The sequence below is a fragment of the Ahaetulla prasina genome, chromosome 2 (genome assembly GCF_028640845.1).
Source record: "Ahaetulla prasina isolate Xishuangbanna chromosome 2, ASM2864084v1, whole genome shotgun sequence".
NCBI classification, from domain to species: Eukaryota; Metazoa; Chordata; class Lepidosauria; order Squamata; family Colubridae; genus Ahaetulla; species Ahaetulla prasina.
Genome location: NC_080540.1, coordinates 203,482,102 through 203,501,755, shown reverse-complemented (window position 1 = coordinate 203,501,755; position 19,654 = coordinate 203,482,102). Strand labels below are relative to the sequence as shown.

The 19,654-nt window shown below is 37.6% G+C and overlaps 1 protein-coding gene across 3 annotated transcripts in view; it reads left to right on the top strand.

The window, feature by feature from the left end:
* The first annotated feature begins 6,148 nt into the window (after positions 1 to 6,148).
* Positions 6,149 to 19,654, top strand: part of KCMF1 (potassium channel modulatory factor 1) — a 50,460-nt gene continuing 36,954 nt past the window's right edge. The window contains exon 1 of one of the 3 annotated variants that reach the window (XM_058166292.1): positions 6,149 to 6,263. In XM_058166292.1, the coding sequence (XP_058022275.1) occupies positions 6,248 to 6,263 (16 nt within the window). In that variant the 5' untranslated portion in view covers positions 6,149 to 6,247. Of the gene's footprint in view, positions 6,264 to 6,407; positions 6,560 to 7,999; positions 8,043 to 19,654 lie in introns of those variants that run through there. The other 2 variants (XM_058166293.1, XM_058166291.1) reach the window with 2 other exon arrangements.

Below are 19,654 nucleotides of genomic sequence, written 5' to 3'. Positions count from 1 at the left end.
CATGGGTGAGGGCTCTTGTAAGTGGGGGCTGTTAAAAAGTGAGTTTAAAAGCCTGCTAGGATCAGGAAACTCCTCTGGGATCGCCAGAGGAAAATAAGTTTTAAAAAGCTTCTCTGACTATCTCAGCTGAAGTTCCCTCATAGCAGCCCAGAAGCTCTTAAAATAATTGTTTTAACATGTAGAAAATATGTTTTTTAAGGTTCTGGTGATGAGGAACTCAGCTGGGATGGCCAAAGGAGGCTTTTAAAGCCCCCCTCTTTTTCCCCCCCTTCGGCTGAAGAAGCTTTTTTAAAAAAAACTTTTAAAGTGTTCTGATGATCTCTGCTTAGCCCCACGATCATGTTTTTTTTTTACTTTTAAAGATATGTTTTCAGCTGAAGAAAAACTTTTAAAAGTAAAAAAAAAAACCCTCTGCTGATGGTGCGGCTCAGCAGAGGCAGGGGGGGTGGGGCCAGGGATTTTTGCTACCGGTCCTCCGAACCAGCAACTGCCATCGCTACCTAATCGGGAGAGCCGGTGCGAACCGGGAGCATTTCACCCCTGAATTATGGGATTAGTAAAACAGTGTGTGGGATTACTGAAAATATTACAAAGTTGAGCTAACAACTTATCATTATCACTTCAACACTGTATACAGGACAATGCTTTGGGCAAAAACTGTTTGATTTCATGAAACTCAAATGTTTTTTCCTATGCACCATTTTAATCCCACAACAATTTGAAGATAAAAATCTACAATTATCCTTTCATGGGTCTCCCTACTTCCCAATCTAGTAAGATATATCCCCCAGTTTCCGCTTATTATAGTATAGTATGTTTTTCTTTTTAAGACAGTACTGAATTAACATAAACTTGAATATTCTCCAAAAAAGGTATGTTTACATTTGAGCAAAACAGCTTTCTTCATTGGCCAGTTCTTTATTGTAATAAAACAAGACTGAAGAAAATATTTTTTTTATATTTGGATTATTAGGTTATTCTTGATGTATTTTTAAAATATTTTTAATAATATTTTCTGATTTATCCTAAAATAATTCTTTCAAAATAGAAATGCCTTCAAATCATTCTGAGCCACAAACTTCCATTGAGTAAAAATTGTGAATGTATTTATTCTTTGTACAAAACATTAATAATAACAAGCACCACCACTGTTATAATTTGAGACTGAAGCAAAAATACCTTCAGAAAAGATGGGAGAAAGGAATAGTTTGGAAAATTCAGCATAGAAGAGGAGGAAAAGAGGAAAATGGACTGTAAAGAAATGTACACATTTGATTTAAAATAGAATGTGTGTATGAAATACATAGTACAAATGGTGATAACAAGAATATGATAGTGGACACATGGTAATGGAACCTAGAACACTTATGTTAACAAACTGAATTGTGTCATTTATGTCTAAAGAATTTCACAGTAATTACATAAAACTTTATTGTTGCAATTCAAAACATGTGCCTTTGGATTCAATAAAAACCAGTGGGGTTTACTCCTCAGTAAACATGTTTAAGAATAAACAAATGTAGAATTTGAAGCATTTGTTAAATATAATATACCCCTTGAAAGGCCAGAAAAATCCAACCTCTTTATAGGACAGGGCTAGAGATTTTCTCTCCTTTTCCTTTTTAAAAATTCTTTTTCATTTTTGGAACTTTTCTTTTTCTTCTTCCCCACAAGGATTTTGGAAAAGAAAGGCAGATCACTATAATGAGATCTTTTTTTTTTTTCCTTCAGAGTGATTTTAATATTAAGGGAAATCTGTTTCCTTTTATTTGACATTCAGTTTAAGACAGAAATTATATATTAGCAGGATTAGGAAAAAGGAAAAATAAGTAAGTTACCTAATTTACAGATTACTCCACAAATGTGTATAATTGGATACAAAAAAGTAGGGTTCCATTCTTCATTCACTGGGACAATTTTTTTTTAAAATCCAGTACAGGATCTCAGTAATGAAGAGGCAGTGACCAGCAGAAATGAACCTGCCTCCATAATTTTATTTTGACAAGTTACCTTATCTAAGCAATTAGTTGAGAAAAACTGCAAATTACCATCTCTTTAGTATCCTTAATCTTCATTAGCTAGGACTTCACATTGTAGGTGCGTCACATTTTTGGCTGGGCTAAGAAAGACATTGGATGGAATCCACTTCACATGGTTGTTATAAGGAAAATAGGAAAAGGAAGATATATGGGATATGTTCACCACCTTGGCTTATTTGTAAAGATAATAAAGGCAAGATACAAATTAAATAAATAAAGATGATGCGACATAGGGGAAGCCACACACAGATGGAACTGGGATTTTCTGTTTTTTTCCTGGATTTCGAAGTACTTTTATTTTAAAATAAGCCTCTTTTAGGATATACACCATAATTTTTATTTGTTCTTAACCAAAATCATGAGAAACCATACTATTAATTTTTGGTAATCATGGACAGGAGATTTTGAAGGCTTTAAAAAAAAATGGAGGATGCAGGCTACAGAGATGGCAGATGGCTCAGTCATAGGCATAGGAGGAAAGTAAAGACAAAACAAAAATTACTTGTAAGGAATGTATAATTTGAATATGCATGACAATATGGGAAAGGTATTTCTTAAAGGGATAGCATAAACTATATCAAATAGTGCTGTATGTTGGGAGTAAAAGAAAAAAATTCAGAGTTTGGGTAGTCTCTTGTCCAAGAACTAAGGAAGTCTCTTAAAACCACTTGGGTTTTCACAATTCAAGGTCATGTAACTAGCAAGATAAAATTAAAATTTTACTGGATTTAAAAGTTGTGAATTCAAAATTTGCCTTACATATTATAAATATTTTATTCAGAATTTGAAGACTTATTTTTTGTGCACACTATTTTGCTTTTGGGGGTGGGATTTTAAAACATTGTTATGATAATCATGAATGGGCTCTCCCACAGTGCAGTCGTTTTACAACAGCACGCACAATATCTTTTCAAAATTCCAAATATGCCCTCTAACATAAAACAATTGGAGCTGTCACGCATGAGATCAGGAATTAAGGCAGTTCAAATGAATTCAGGTTTAATGCATGCTAACGCTTTCCAGAAGAATCTGAACTACTAACGTAAAAGCAGAATTCAAGATGTGATGGATTTAGATTCTAAACTGATGATGTACTTGACCCCTCCCTCAGGCTCAGCCTGGTCATCTCCTACATTTAAAACTCCATTATTCTCTCTCCCAATTTAAAAATTAGTGTTAAGGAAAGCCCATTTTGTGTGATTGCTGCCCAAGGAAAGGAGTGAAATTCTAATGTACATAAAATAAAGGGAGTAGTAGTGTAGAAAAATCAGCCATCACTGACTTAGTGATTTCCAATTTTGTTCTTAAAGTACTTTATAGCAGTATAAATCTAGCAGTAGCCATTAATTAAGAGACAAGGATAAAGAAAATCTGTGTCCTTTGTCTTTGGCTAGTTTTTATGGAGAAACCTTTGAAAAACAAGAGGTATTTCCAAAAAGTTCTACTATCAGTTTTCCTCAGTTCCTTCACTAAAATGTTCATATTCATAGATTTAATAAAACCACAATGTGCAGATTTAGATTCTGAATTCTCCCCCCCCATGGATTTTCAAAATGTAGTTTAGAAATCTAGTTCCCTAAGAATGATCATGAATGTCTGACTGTCGAAAGGAGAGGGCATCTTTATAGACAGATATTCTCTTTTCTCCTCCAGGAAGGAGAGAAGTTGTAATGTGTATCTGTTCTGCTATCATTTTCCTTTAGGCAGTCAAGCTCTTCTCAGTAAAATCTTGAACCTATCAACGTATATAGTAGCCGCCTGCATTTTGCTTGATAATTGCTCTAGGAGGAAGTGATACAAGACAGGCTCTGAGCTGCAATTACTCAACTATGCCCACATTTTTGATCCTCTATACCACTGTTCATTATTTGAACATACCAACCATCCAACTTAAATACCACTTGTTCCCATGTGGAAGTTCAGTGTACAGTAACTAGTTGAGAAAAGTTGCCGGGGATTTTAAGAGAATTGGGACAATTGGGTATATAATGGGGGGGGGATACTATTTTCAGCATACCTTACAGACTCAAGAAAGCCAGGGAATTAAAGATGCGGGTAATCACCTGTAACAGTTTGTAAAATAGGAAATTCTGAAACTGGACTTAGGACAATGATTCTTGGGGGGGGGAATGAAGCCCCACCACCTGTGGTCCTGTATGCCCAATTTAACTTGATTCCGGTGTATTTAAATCTTCACCTGAAAGTAAATAGTAGCAAGTTATACCACCAGGCTCCAAAAATTCCAGGAGGGAGGCAGGGAGAGGGAGGGGGGAAGAGGGAAGGAGGGATAGAGAAAGAGAGAGAGAAATCTGTGCTTTATCAGAGTTCAGACCATCGGTTAATCCTACAGAGGCACCTGTCCTCTTCCACTGTATAACATCAACCTAAATGGCGGAAGATTTCTAGCTTGCGCTTTGGGATTAACACCTTTTGAATGATGTGGGAGTATAAACAGATTTCCGAGGGGGGCAGGGGGGGAACTGCACACTACAGGAACCATTACCATTTGCACCACTCAGATGACCCTGAGGACCCAGATAAAACCTCCCAAGTTCCTGAACGACTCTCTTAAAAGGATGCAAATGACCAGCTGTCTGCAAGGAATATATAAATCCTTCCACTCCCCACCATCCAGTCAGAGCTGAAGAAACTTCTCGGAGAAGCGAAACGTCCCCAAAGACGAAAACAAGAAAGTCCAGTTGCCTCCTGGAAGGAGAAAGAAAAAAAAAAGGGGGGGGAGAAACTTGATGACTGAGAATCTCCATAGATTTCTAAACGGCCAAAAATGCCGTACGCCTAGCCTTGCTCTCCGTTCTCACGATCCTAGCCTCGGCTTCGGGACGAGCGGGAAAACCTCCGTCGTAAGAGAAGGCAGGCTCTTCCTTGGGCTGCTCAGCCGCCGTCGCCTCATCCCCTCACCGCTACCTCGCTTCTGCTGGGTGATTTCCACTTCCTCTCTCCGCGGGAGAGAAAGAAGAAGAGGCTGGAGGAGAAGGTCGCGGCGGCGCTGTTACCGTCCAAAGACTCTCTCTCTCCGTTTTTCCTCTTTCCTCCGCCCGCCCCGTCTGTGTGTGTATATGAGAGAGCGAGCGCGAGAGAGAGAGCGCTTGTGTGTGTGCGCGCGCGCGCGCGCGGATGGCGCGGGGAGGGGACTAGGCGAAAGAGGCCGACGAGAGCCGCCGCCGTCGTGGTCGAGCGGGTGTTGTTGGGGTGGGTGGGGGGGGAGGCGGCGCTACAAGCTGGCCTGGGGCTGAGCGAAGCTTACGAAGTCACCGTGTCACCGCGGCGGCACTCGCCCGCGCGCCTGCCTCATTGCTGCTGCTAGGGGGAAGGGGAGGGGGGGGGAAAACTGCCGCCGCCACCACCAACGCCGCCCGCTTCTCTTTACCCGGAAAGGCGCTCTCCGCTCTCGCTACCGCCACCATCGCCAACCTTCGTCTCCTCCTCCTTCTCCTCCGCCACCGGAACCGAGTCTCCTCCCTCCCTCCACACACACACACACACACGCGCGCGCTCGCGCTCGCTCGCTCCCCAGCCCCGGCGAGCCCTCCCGAGCCGTGCACACAACCAAGAGGGGCGACTCGGGGAGGGGGGGGAAGCCCAAGCTAGGCCGAGACGGGCCGGGCCGAAGCTGCAGACCGGGCGCCGAGCAGCCGAGAGCGGGGGGTGGGTGGGGAGGCGGCGCTACAAGCTGGCCTGGGGCTGAGCGAAGCTTACGAAGTCACCGTGTCACCGCGGCGGCACTCGCCCGCGCGCCTCCCTCATTGCTGCTGCTAGGGGGAAGGGGAGGGGGGGGGGAACTGCCGCCGCCACCACCAACGCCGCCCGCTTCTCTTTACCCGGAAAGGCGCTCACCGCTCTCGCTACCGCCACCATCGCCAACCTTCGTCTCCTCCTCCTTCTCCTCCGCCACCGGAACCGAGTCTCCTCCCTCCCTCCCCACACACACACACACGCGCGCGCTCGCGCTCCCTCGCTCCCCAGCCCCGGCGAGCCCTCCCGAGCCGTGCACACAACCAAGAGGGGCGACTCGGGGAGGGGGGGGAAAGCCCAGGCTAGGCCGAGACGGGCCGGGCCGGGCCGAAGCTGCAGAGCGGGCGCCGAGCAGCCGAGAGCGGGGGGTGGGTGGGAGGGGGGAACTGGAGCCCGGGACGGGCCTGGGCTGGGCCGGGACAGGCCGCCGCCGCCGTCTTCTCCTCTGAACTAGGATGTCCCGACATGAAGGTGAGTGCGAAGCCGGGAGCAGGCCGGCCCTGGGCGAGACGAGCCGGGAAGCGGTGGGGTGGGGGGGAGGGAGGGAAAGAGGAGCGAGGCAGAGGTGGCTCATCATGGCGCCGCCGACGCTGCACTAGGAGTGGTGATGGGAGTAGTAAGTCGGGCCGGGAAGAAGCCGGCGATCGAGCCCGTCCGAGAGGGCGAGCCAGAGCGGCAGAAGGGCGGGCCGGCCCCGCTTTGCATTGTCATGGGGCCTATGGCCGTTACGACTCCCTCTTCCGACCCCGATCCACGGGTGGCCTGAGGTGCGGCCTAAAAAACCGAGCCAAGGCGGTTCTGGGAGCCTCGGGGCCGGGCCTGGCCCTGGCCCCACCCTGGTGGGGGGGAAATAGTTATTGGGCGAAAGTTTCCCCGGTTTCCGGGACGATCTCTGCCTTTAGGGTGGGCGTCCTTGAGAGAGAGAGAGGAGGGAAGGGGCTCGGAATCGGGCGAGAAGCCGGATGGATGGCAGTGGCGGGGTGGGTGGGTGTTGTGGGGGGAGGTCATAGGAATCAGTAAGGATGGACTTTCGGGGCATCTCGGACAGAGTTGAGGGTTTCTTCTGCGGCACATGGGAATGACGTGCCTCCATTTGAAGGGTTAACGGCGTTAAGAAAAAAAAGTGTTGCGGAATGAAATCGGAGGGGATGGATTGATGATCGCTTGGTGTAGGACGCACGGAGGGGGGGGAAGTTTTCCTGAGCAAACGAGGTGTGAAGGACAGATGTTGGGAAAGGTGTGATGAGGGCTGACGTTGCAGTTGCTGGGGAGGAATGGGTAACCGGGAATCCACCGTAGCCGGTTAAAAGCTGTGATCATCGGGCTAAGGAGACGAGCTAAAGGGGCAAGGCCGCTGGAAAATGCATATCGGGGAAGAGGAAGGAAGAAGGGAGGTTAACGGTCGGAGATCACAGGCCCGAAAAGTGGGGAATGTACCTTGTGTACTTAAAAGTGTATTTGGAGATAGCTGGACTAAGGTTAAGGTGCCTGCACAGGAAAATGTGAGATTGGAAGAGGAAGTTGATACTGAACTTGGATAAAGTTCATGTATTTTCAAAGAATACACCCTTTCTTGAAATCCAGAAGAGAATAGTAATGGTACCAGAGAAAAGTAATTTCAAATGGAGAAAAATACACCAGAGACAGATCAAATGGCATATTTAGTTTTGGATGGATGTGTGGGGTATATGCTATTGGCTGGAAAAAGTGTTGAGTTTTTAAATGATTTCCTGCAAACTTAACATTTTATAGTCAGTCTTTTGTCCAATAATGTGTAAAATTAATCACTGTTTAGGTACTTCTCTCATCAGGCATCTTTGTATCTTGTGGTACTTTATAGGTATTTGCAAGTATTTTTTTAATAATAAGAATGGTTCGTTGAGAAAAAAAATTGTTGACAGAATATAGTAGGATCTCTTGCTTTGCTTACAAAAGTGATAATTCAGCTTTCTCTGCCTTTTCATTGTTGAAATAAGGAGAATTTGGAAAAGAATATCCTTAAAAAGAAGAAAGAAAATTATATGCAGGACTGATGGATCATTCTTTCTTCTCATATTTTGAAGATGTCAATAATCAGAAGTTACTTGTTTAAACAACTTTTGTCCAGATTTGTGCAAGTTTAGTATCAGGGGAAGCAAACTACAGGTTTCATTATCAGTGGGCCTGAAATATTGTTATGGAAATACATGACAGGCATTTGGGATACTATGTAATGAAGAAATATGACAAACAGCACTTTTATGTTTAAAGGTAATTGAAGAAATTAACTATGTATTAGCTATCTTGGTTATTGTCTTTTATAATTGGAATTCCATGAGTTGATAACTATCAGAATATAGTTATCCTTTATAGTTTAATAAGGGAATTCATGAAAGATAGCTCTCTCATAATTATTAGCCATTATAGGTTAATGGATTTTTCAAGTTTGTAGGCAGAATGCCATTGAATAAGATTGGAGCCAAATGATAACAGAGGATTATTGCTCTCCTCTTAGTTTTTATGGAACCTTTTGGCTGGTCACTGCTGGAAGTGATGCTGGACTAGTTAAATTTTTGGTTTGTTTCAGTAAAGCTATAGACTACTGTTGTCTTTTTGAGGAATGAATGGTTTTTAAATTGTTTTTAAGGGCTGCAATCAAGTTGTATGGAGATTTAAAGCATGCTAGCAGAATAAAGCACCATTATAGCTATGCTGATTAAAATTATAAAGGAGAGATGCCAAGTACTTGTGAGGTATATCCTGTTGATACCAATTCTTCATCTGAGTGCTTTCCTTATAAATAGCAATAATAGTGATTTTTCTTTTTTAAAAAAGCTCGCTAGATCTCAGAGAGATTGTAAGCGCACAGTAAAATGGAAAAACTATTTGAAATTATTTTTGTAATTTGTAAATGTCTTTAGTTTTACAGCTGAATCCTATGCTTATTAACTGAAAGTTGCCAAGTCAGTGTTAAAGAGACTGTAGTCTGAAAGTTAGTGTATTATCCTCAATAGATTTTAGTGATGAAGAAAAAATTATTTTAAACAATTTTACAAAGTATTGCTATTTTGTTAGGTTTTCTATGTAAATTATTTTCACTGAATTTATAAGAGAAACATAGCTTTGCTGCTACTTTCAGTATATTTAACAATAGTAGAGAATCAGCACAGATGTCTGGTCCTTATGTGTTGGACAGGTCTCATTAGCAAGCAAGTAATAATGTCTCTTTAAAAGTTGATTGTCTTGTTTGACAGTTAACATGGAGAATTGGAGCCAGAGAACCAACAGTTGATGATTTTGGAGAACACATTGTTCATTATTTACAAGCAGCAAGGCATTATATTGATATATTGACCATCAATTGTGTGTAAATGTTGTACCTTGATGAACGTATCTTTTTTTTTATGTACACTGAGAGCATATGCACCAAGACAAATTTCTTGTGTGTCCAATCACACTTGGCCAATAAAAAATTCTATTCTATTCTATTTGATTTGTATATTAGAGTAGGTCTTGATATTCTTTCAGGGAGCCAGTTTATTGCTGATACAGTCAATAATGTTGCACTGACTAGTATAAAATCTTTTATATACTGGCTGCTGGGATCCTTTCTGAAGTTTGTCTAGATGCAGCCATTATGCTGCAACTAGCTTTATTTATTCTTTTCTCAGGAAAACTGATAAATGTGCCTCACCTTTATTGGCAACTCTGTTTTGTTAATAGTTCTATTACTGAGCTAATATCTGATGAATTCCTTGTTTAGGTTTTACTAAGTTCTGTGTTGACAGTTGTTTTCACTGTGAACAATTCTCTATCTCCCTAAACATTTGAATATTAATCTTTAGTGATAGAAGTTCGAGCTAGGAATAGCTTTTGCATATCTGAATTCTACACCTTAGCTCTTTGGTGTTTAGCTCAAAGTTTTCAAAACATTACTGTACAATACAGACTCCGAGATAAGGAAATTAAAAATACAGTAATTACAGAGATTACTCTGGGGTGGAGAGATACTAGTATGTAAATAAAGCTGAATCGTGATACTGCTTTTTTGTATATTGTTCCAGTTATTGTATGCATTATTTCCTGCTTCAGTATTTGCTATACATCCTGAATTCATCCTTATATGACCAGTCAATGTCCATCTAATTCAGCAATTTGTTTTGAACAGCACCTAATGTGATGACCTTGGGGAATTCATAAACAGTGTGGTGGACATGTGTCTTTTTACAGTACTCAAAGGCTTATTATCTTGAGTTACCAAATTCCATTTTTAATCTGTGATTTAATAATCATTGAAAGACACTTGTTCCTTGTTCCTTCTAGTAAGCCTGTTTTTAATGTCATTAACCTTTTAAGTACCATGTCTTGAAGCAATAAATTTCTTCTGCTCAGCTAACTTTAAATTATTCTACATTAAAAGAGTACAGCTTAAGCCCATTAGGAAATGTGCATAACGGCATAGTTCTGTTATGATCTGGTCCTAAGTACACAGTGGCTACAGTACAGAATATAGTAAACCATAATGTGGTTTGGTTTAGAAGTTTGTACCTAGTATTGTGATTTGTTAAATCATGCTTTTTTAAACCCAGGCACTTGCGACTTACTTAATAAAGAATTGAAAAAGTGGCTTATTTTTGTGAATGTAAAAATGCTGTTTCAAATGGGAAATGTATTTTACTAATACAGTTATTGTATATTTATACTATTGTCTCATAATGTATTAGATCAAGAGCTTGCGATGTATCATAGAATGGGGAGAAAATGAAGAATTTACATAATTTATGGTTTATTACAGAGACGTAGTGAAATATAGGGAGTAAATATTATACCAAAGTTTTCACAGAAGATTGGTTTTATAGAGGAAGAATTTGAAAGGAGAAACTTTAAATAATATTAGGGAAGGCATAAGATGTAGCATAAATCATAAAGGGCCGGATAGCTCAGGCTGGTAAGGCCTGTTATTAAGAACACAAAAGCCTGCAATTACTGCAGGTTCAAGCCCGGCCCAAGGTTGACTCAGCCTTCCATCCTTTATAAGGTAGGTAAAATGAGGACCCAGATTGTTGGGGGGGCAATAAGTTGACTTTGTAAAAAAAAAATATATACAAATAGAATGAGACTATTGCCCTATACACTGTAAGCCGCCCTGAGTCTTCGGAGAAGGGCGGGGTATAAATGTAAACAAAAAAAAAAATCAATTTAGGAAAAGCAGATTGATTGTGCTGGGGTAGTAATTCTTGAAAAACGTAAGGGACAGAAATACATATGTATATAAGAATTTTATATCCTTGTATTAATATTTAAGGACAGCTACATAAAGTTATATATAACTTTGACGATACATTTATATTAATCCCAGTGTGAAGAAAAAAAATCTAGATTTAAAGGTCATGTGTTCCCATATGCTTCCGTTTTGCAATTCTCTTCTTCCACTTGGTTGAGGATTGTATCTCAGTGAAGAAAGGAATATGCCAGAGAATAAATTTATGGTTTATTACAGAGACGTAGTGAAATATAGGGAGTAAATATTATACCAAAGTTTTCACAGAAGATTGGTTTTATAGAGGAAGAATTTGAAAGGAGAAACTTTAAATAATATTAGGGAAGGCATAAGATGTAGCATAAATCAATTTAGGAAAAGCAGATTGGTTGTGCTGGGGTAGTAATTCTTGAAAAACGTAAGGGACAGAAATACATATGTATATAAGAATTTTATATCCTTGTATTAATATTTAAGGACAGCTACATAAACAAAGTTATATATAACTTTGACGATACATTTATATTAATCCCAGTGTGAAGAAAAAATATCTAGATTTAAAGGTCATGTGTTCCCATATGCTTCCGTTTTGCAATTCTCTTCTTCCACTTGGTTGAGGATTGTATCTCAGTGAAGAAAGGAATATGCCAGAGAATAAATTGATTGTTTTTGTTAAAACACCAAACCTAGAAAGTATGGGTCTATGTGGTTAACTCAGAGTTGAGCTCATGTTCAAGAGACTTTTACTGGCACGTTAGTTTGAATCAGGGAACAAATAGGAAAACTGTGTGCGCAAGGTGCTATATAAATACCAAGATTGCCATGGCGCCAGCAATCTGGCACCAGTATTTTCTAATGATTAAATCTATAGCTAAAAAATGATCCAAATACAAGACATTGTCCCAACGTGGAAGTAACTAGCACATGAATAATCAACTCCATTTTCTTTCAAAAGTTCTATCAATGAGTCAGCTAAAGTTGGTAAAAGATAAGCCAATTGACAATCGTTCTTTCCCAAAAAAAGTAATGAGTCTGAAATCACTTTTTCAGTATCTAAACTGATTTTAAGCACTTACGAATTTTAACCTTTCCTTTCTTGAAACCGAACATTAAAAAAATATGAACCAATAAGATAGAACTTTGTTAGATTTCAGCTAATATCACATTTTCCCAGCATCCTCCTGCAGAAATGAGCACAGTTACTTCATTATAGTGCACATGTATATTTATCTCCCATCATGTCCTGGAAGGATACCATAGTTGAAAGTTCCAGGAGAGATTTGGGAAGGGGGCAGATTTGATGGGAGGCCTCTATCTCAGTAATGTGCTTGTGCCAAAATGTTGGCATTTGGGTGAACAGAGGATTTGAGTTGTATATCCAGTGATTTCTGTAGGGATCTTTCTGTCCATTTAGAGAATACATCTGCATTAGATTAGTTTCAACCCAGTGTAATTTCTTCACATTGACAGGGTGGGCAGCTAAATCATGGTATGCAAGTAGTCCTCGACTTACAACCACAGTTGAGCCCAAAGTTTCTGCTAAGTGAGACATTTGTTAAGTGAGTTTTGCTCCATTTTATAACCTTTCTTGCCACACTTGTTAAGTGAATCACTGCAGTTGATAAGTTAGTAACTTGGTGGTTAAATGAATCTGGCTTCCCCATGGATTTTGCTTATCAGAAGGTCGCAAAAGGTGATCATATGACCCCAGGACACTACAATTGTCATAAATATGAATCAGTTGCCAAGCGTCTGAATTTTAATCACATGATCATGGGGATGCTGCAAATCTGAAAAGTGGTCATAAGACACATTTTTCAGTGCTATTGTAACTTTGAAAGGTCACTAAATGAACTGTTGTAATTTGTAATCTGTACTTATTTTCAGCTTCTAATAATCAACTTGATTTTTTTCATTAGTATAAATTCTGAGATATTTTTCACTGGACTTTGTACATACTTCTAAAATAATTTTCTCTTATTTAGTGTTTCTAAAATTGTAATTCCTATATACATTTAAAGTTTGGCCATTTTGTTTTGAATATTGTAAGAATATTGTAAATAACTACCACTGAAGTATAGATGGGAGGCACATATATTATTTTAAAAAGTGTACATTTTGTTTTTCTTTGTAGTCCTAATTATTGATAAACATGTATGATTCTTAAGATGATCTCTTCTTTTATTGGCTAATGGCTTGGTTTCTTCAGAATTTTTTTGTAAGGAATTCTGTCAGTCTTTTTAAAAGCAAGCTTTAGGTTGCTTTTTTTAAATGAAGTAGTATCCTTGAAAGGCTTAGGAAGAAAGATTTTTCTTTTGTAGGCATTTCTTTGATTTGTTCAGCAAATCCTTGATTAAAACTTATGATCTCCATTTTACTCACCACTAATTTACCTGATACACTTTAAATTTGCCTGACAAATATTTTTAAAATGCTCATTTCATTAGATATTCTCAGATCTTTTGATAAAGTCTTAACATATATAGATGCTAAGAACCATTTCACATTTTAGTTATTAAAGAGCTACTGAATTAGATTAAAGCTAGTTTGTAGAATTTTAATGGTTATTTCTGAAATGACATGATAAAACATGATAAATCGATTTGAAAGTTTTCTACTATCTAGTAAACATTAATACTGATAATTTGTATGTTGACATTACCTCACTGAAGGAATTTTGATTAGCAATCAAGTACTAATGAGTTTTTATTTCTCAGTAGCGTAATGTAACGCATTATAGCAGAACCATTATGTTTGATGAACGCCTAGTGAAATAGGAAGTAGCATGGTGGACTGTAGTGTTCTCTGCAGAACAGTTTGTTATACTTAAGATGGTATACTTAAGATTTGCTGGTTTTTTGTTGCTTCTAAAGATTTTATATCTAAGCTAGAATTAAAAACTGTTATGTGAGCTGCTTTGATATAATAGGTAAGGTGGTTGTGATCATTTCAGCCATTGATCGAGAGTGTAGAATTAAAATCACAAGCAATGGCCATGTGATTAATGAAGGCAGTGACTCACTTAATGACTGAAGTGGAAGTGATAGTGGAAGTCCGTCATGATCATGTGATTTTCTGCTTGGCAATGCAATTTCCAGTCCCAGTTGTGATCGCTAAGCAATTCTACTTGTATTGCTGAAAAATGTAACAAGAGAATCGGGTTAGTGATGGGCCTTTGAACAGCTTGCTTGTTGCTCCCATTTCTAGCACCCAGCAACAATTACTTTTTTTTTACATGTTTAAATGTTTTATAAGCAGTCCCCATGTTAAGAATATTGGACTTATAGACAATGTATACTTACAAATGAACTGCCTGCTACTAAAAATGGCAGATATTCTCCATCCTCAAGCCGATGAACTATTGAAGCTGCACAATATTTTCATGAATCCCTGATGTTTTCATGAGTGTCACCAAGTAGTACATGTCTTTTGTAATATGTAGGATGTATACTTGGTGACACTCATGAAAACATTGCATGGCTTCAGCTGTTGTCAGTTTGAGGAAGGAGAATAATCATTACTATAGGATTATGTGCTGCATGATTATGTTTTAAAATATGGAGTTGGAAGTATCTCTTAAGTTTTACATGCATAGAAATATGAAGTAAATACTATATATACTAAGACAAACATTTGACTGACAATAGCCTGTTCCAACTTACATGCAAATTTGACTAAAATTGGGGAGTTAATAAAAACTTTAGATTATCAGGTGGACACTCAAGCAGCAGAAATGTTTCCAGTGGCTGACAATCTGATACATTATTTGGAATTGACATCCATTAATCAGAATTGAGATATTTATGTTTTAATCAAAATTTTCAGCACAATTTTCTGAGTTTAGAGATATGGCATATTATTGTTTTAAAAGACATAGGTAAAACACCTGCCACTAAAGTTTGCATTTCAATTAGGATTACATTTCATAAGAATTGCACTGATAAACTGAATTGGTTGAGTGACTCTGCAGAACTTTGACCAAGATAAAGAGTTCATACATGCTTAATAGTGATTTACGGAATCAGCCAAAATTATCTATAAACCACAAATTATAAACAGTGAATAAATTCATGAAACATGCTAAAACCAAATATACCATATTTTGGTTAGTATGTTCAGTTAAATTACTTTCTTCTTTCAGAGTAAATGTTTGCTTTGAATATTATGATGGGACAAATCGTAACTATCATTATTGGGTAAAATATCTGTGATTAAGATGACTGTTTTACCAAAGATGCTTTTCTTTTTTGTTTCAGACTTTACCAATACTTCTAACTGATACTCCATTTAAATAATGGCAGATGGACATCTCTAAATTTATATAGCAAGGGAAAAATCCAAGAATTAGATATAAATTATTGCAAGATGCTAAGGAAAAAGGAGGTTTGGGTTTACCAGATTTGAAATTATATTTTGATGCCTGTTATTTCATCTGGCTAAAAGAGTGGGTGACACTCCAAAATAAGAGGTTACTTGAGCTAGAGGGTAATGAATTAAGGTTTGGATCGCATGGTTATTTATGGTAAGATAAGGTTAAGTAAATGTTGATTTTAATAATCACTTCGTTAGATGTGCCATCCTAAGAGTTTGGCATAAATATAAAGACACCTCTTCGGGTGTCTGCCCAGGAAGCTTTTTTCAGAAAAGAAATGGTGGCAAGGCCAGGCTGGTGGACTTATGGTAAAATAATACCTTTCAAGTATGTTGACCCTCTCCTCAAATCTAAAGAAGAGCTGGAATTAGAAGAACATGTTTGCCATTGGTTTACATATTTACAATTAAAAGAAAGATTTAAACTGTACAAAAAGCTATGGATTTGATTTTTTGGGAAAAATGAATTGGAAATCCTATTGTATAGTAATAATGAACATATTGCTAAGGTTTATAAATTGTTATTGACATTGAACTTGGAGAATGAGTGTGTAAAGCATTGCATGTTTCAATGGGCAAAGAACTTTGATTTAGTATAATGCTTATGGGAGAAACTTCTAAAATTCACATTAAATTATAATTTAAAAGAAAACTTTATAAGATGATGTACCTCTGGTTATCTAACACTGGACAAATTGTCAAGAATGTATAAAGGCACCTGAAATGAATGTTGGAAATATAAACATAAAGAAGGAACTTTTTAGCATTTATGGTGGACGTGTGACAAAGCAAAGAAATATTGGAGTAAGATTCATGTCTTAATACAGAAGATTCTTAAAGTGAGTATAAAGATAAAACCAGACACTCTTTTAGGTTTAATGGATAAAAAACTTAAAAAAAAATTGAACTTTGATTTTATATATGTTGATGGCAGCAAGAATACTTCATGCAAAAAAATGAAAGGATACTTTGATACCTAGAATGGATGAATGGCTGCAAAAGTTCATGGAGCTAGCAGAAATGGCTAAATTGACTGCTTTGGTTAAAGAAAAGAATACAATTTTGTTTCTACTTGGAAATGGCTTTAGAACTGTGTGTTTGAGGTAGAAAAAAAAGAAACTTTGATTTTGGGGTTTGTTGATCATATAGGTTTGTTATAGAAATGGCTAGTATATAATTATCATATAAAAGTAAAAAGTTGAGGTTTTATATTGCTACCTTATTTTATTGCACCAAAAGGAATCGGAAATCAATAGGTTTTTTTCCCCTTTCCCCTACACTTTTCTCTCTTACCTTTTTCCTCCCCTATTTTCCCATTATTTTCATTTTTTTCTTTGTACTTCTGCATTTTATAATTTGATAAACTAATAAAAATATTAAAGCAGACTAAACATTTGCTTTGATTATGCTTTGAAATGTATCAAATGTACTTGCTGATGTCTATTTTACTGAGTGCCAAAGACAGCTTCTTTAACACAAATTAAGCATTTTAAGTTCTGTTTAAAAAAAACTTACTAGATTTTATCTTTTTTTTAAAAAAAACTAGATTTTGTCAGTTCAAGAAACTATTGAAAACAGAACAGATGGAAATAATTTCCATATAAAACCTTCACTAATAACTCCAGTACTTTGTGAACTGCAGCAAGTACTCAGTAGTAAATCATTTTCTATTAAAGTGGATTTTGATGTTTTCCTTGATCAATTTCCCCTACCAACTTCTAAAATGATAGCTTGTTTTACAAATATGTGAATGGGAAGAAATGGGTAGGCTCATGATATATTTAATGCTTGCTGAAATAAACACCATTACTTACTTGGCCATTATTAGATTCTTACGTGACTATGATAGCTAATACAGTCTTTGAATATTGGTTGGACTGTACTAAAATCCATGTGAGGAGTGACCAGTTGTCTTTGGGAAGCTTACAACTAAGAGATGATGGCACCTAGCTTCTCCTTATTTATCTAAAGCCTCTGATCATAATGATTTGAAGTAGGGTACCTATAGACTGCTCTTCAAAGTGGCTTTGTCTTTTCCTGCTCTTGTAACATTGCTGGAAAGGGTCAGAAAAATATGTATTCAAGTTAAGGCAGATGCATGTTATCAGTGTCTCCTCAACACCTCCTTAATCGTGTATTTGCCTGACCTTTGTGGATTAATAATACTCTACATGTAGATAGATTGAAAGGTATAATAAACTCAAAATATTGCTTCGTTATATGTATAATATAAACTGTTTTTCAAATTAATATATTATGGCCAAATATTGATAGGTAGATGTTGTTGGCATCAGTTAGACATTACTCAGTTAGTTCAATTTGATTCTCCATTATTTAAAAATGAATTTTGGAGGCAAGTATGTATAGGTAGTCCTTGACCTATGACCATTTGTTTTAGTGACCATTCAAAAGTTTGATGGAACCGGGGAAAAAAGTGACTTACGACTGAGCCTTGCATTATGACTGTTGCAGTGTCTTTAGATCACATGGTCAAAATTTGGGCACTTATGACATGCATTTAAGACAGTGGCAGCACTCCAGGATTATGGGATTACCATTTGTGATCTTCCCAACTGGCTTCTGATCAGCAAAGTCAATGGGGAAAGCTGGATTCACTCAATCATCACATGATTCACTTAGCAATTGCAGCAAAAAAATCTAGTGCAACTCACTTCTTGATTACCAACAGAAATTCTAGTTCCAATTGTGGTCATAAATCAAGAACTACCAGTAACAGAAATAAAAAAAGGTGGGGGGGAAGTGCAGTTAAATAAACTCAAATTAATGTGGAATCAATGACCTCACAATATTATTCTTCCTTACAATGCCTTGAAATGAATAAGCATATTTTTTGCTTATTGATTTTGTCAGCTGTGTTGTGTTTTTGATGTAGTTTAGAAACTGCATTGAACGTTCGTGTTACTGAGCAACTCAGCAGTGTTGTGTTTGCCTATTGCTGAGCTTTTAGATTCAAGCATGTATTCCTCCAATTGGTTGCAACAGAAGATTTGAATGGAACCAGTGAATTCTTTGGCATCTTGTTCAATGTCATATATAGATACAGAGATATTATAGGCTGAGGAAAGGAGGCAAATGCTATTTAATCTGCTTTTCATCCTAAAGATACAATGTGACTCGATTTGATATTAGATTTTATCTATGGAAATCTTGCTAGCATTACAATAAGTACTTTATGGAAGATTGAATTCTGTCTTTATTAAGTTTTTCTTTTTTTCTGTGTACAGCTTTTCTAAGCTCTGATACATGTTTTCAGTATCATAGGGAACTACATAAAATATGACAATTGGAGTTATTAACCGAAGTTAAAAAAATAATTTATATGGTATATGAGATAGCGTGATTTGTTTTTTGTTTGTCCTGAAAACATTCCATTTTAATTACAGAGCTGGAAGAATCCATTTGGGCCCTCTAATGCAGCCCCTTGCATAGTGCAGGAGCCCAAATTGAAGAATCCTAAAGAGGTGCTTGAATATATTTCATGAAGGGGAGTCTACCAGTTTTCTGGATTGTTGGTTTGTTGGCTTCTCTGTCAAACTGATCAATCTGTAGTTTGTTGAATTTTCCTTTTCTCTCTTTCTGAAGAGTTATATTTTCTCTATTCTAGTTCTAGATAGGATACTTCACATGTTCTCCAGGATTTCTGATGTATGTCCAGTCCATCCAGTTGTCTATTTGTTTCAGCACTTTGGGATGTATTTCATCTTGAGTTTTTAAATTCAATACTGTAATAACATTACAAATAGCATGAGATTCCAATTTTTTAATTGGCCTGTCAGAAAACATATGTATAGTTAGAATGTAATGATCAATGTGCTCATATTTACAGACTTTTTCATTATTAGGAGCATCTAGACAAAACCTAAAATTACAAAAGCTTACTTTTATTTTTGAGTTGAGTCTTCTTGATTATCTTTGCTCTAATACTCCATCGTCTGAGTGTACAATTTGTAGCTTTTTATACCTGACTTATGATACAATGGTTTTTATTCAGATAATTCAGTGACTGGGATCCAGAAACTGTATTAATCTCTGCTTCTGCTTGTTGTATTCTTTTTTTTCTGATCCCTATTTCTATTTGCTTTTCTCTTTGCTTAGTTTTGACTAGTAGCAACAAGATTCAACTTGTCCATGCCATTTTATTTTCAATGTTGGATTTTTTAAAAAGCCAATTACAGAATTCTTGGAATAAAATACTGTTTTGTGGTCAGGATAAACTATTGCCGCATGGGTG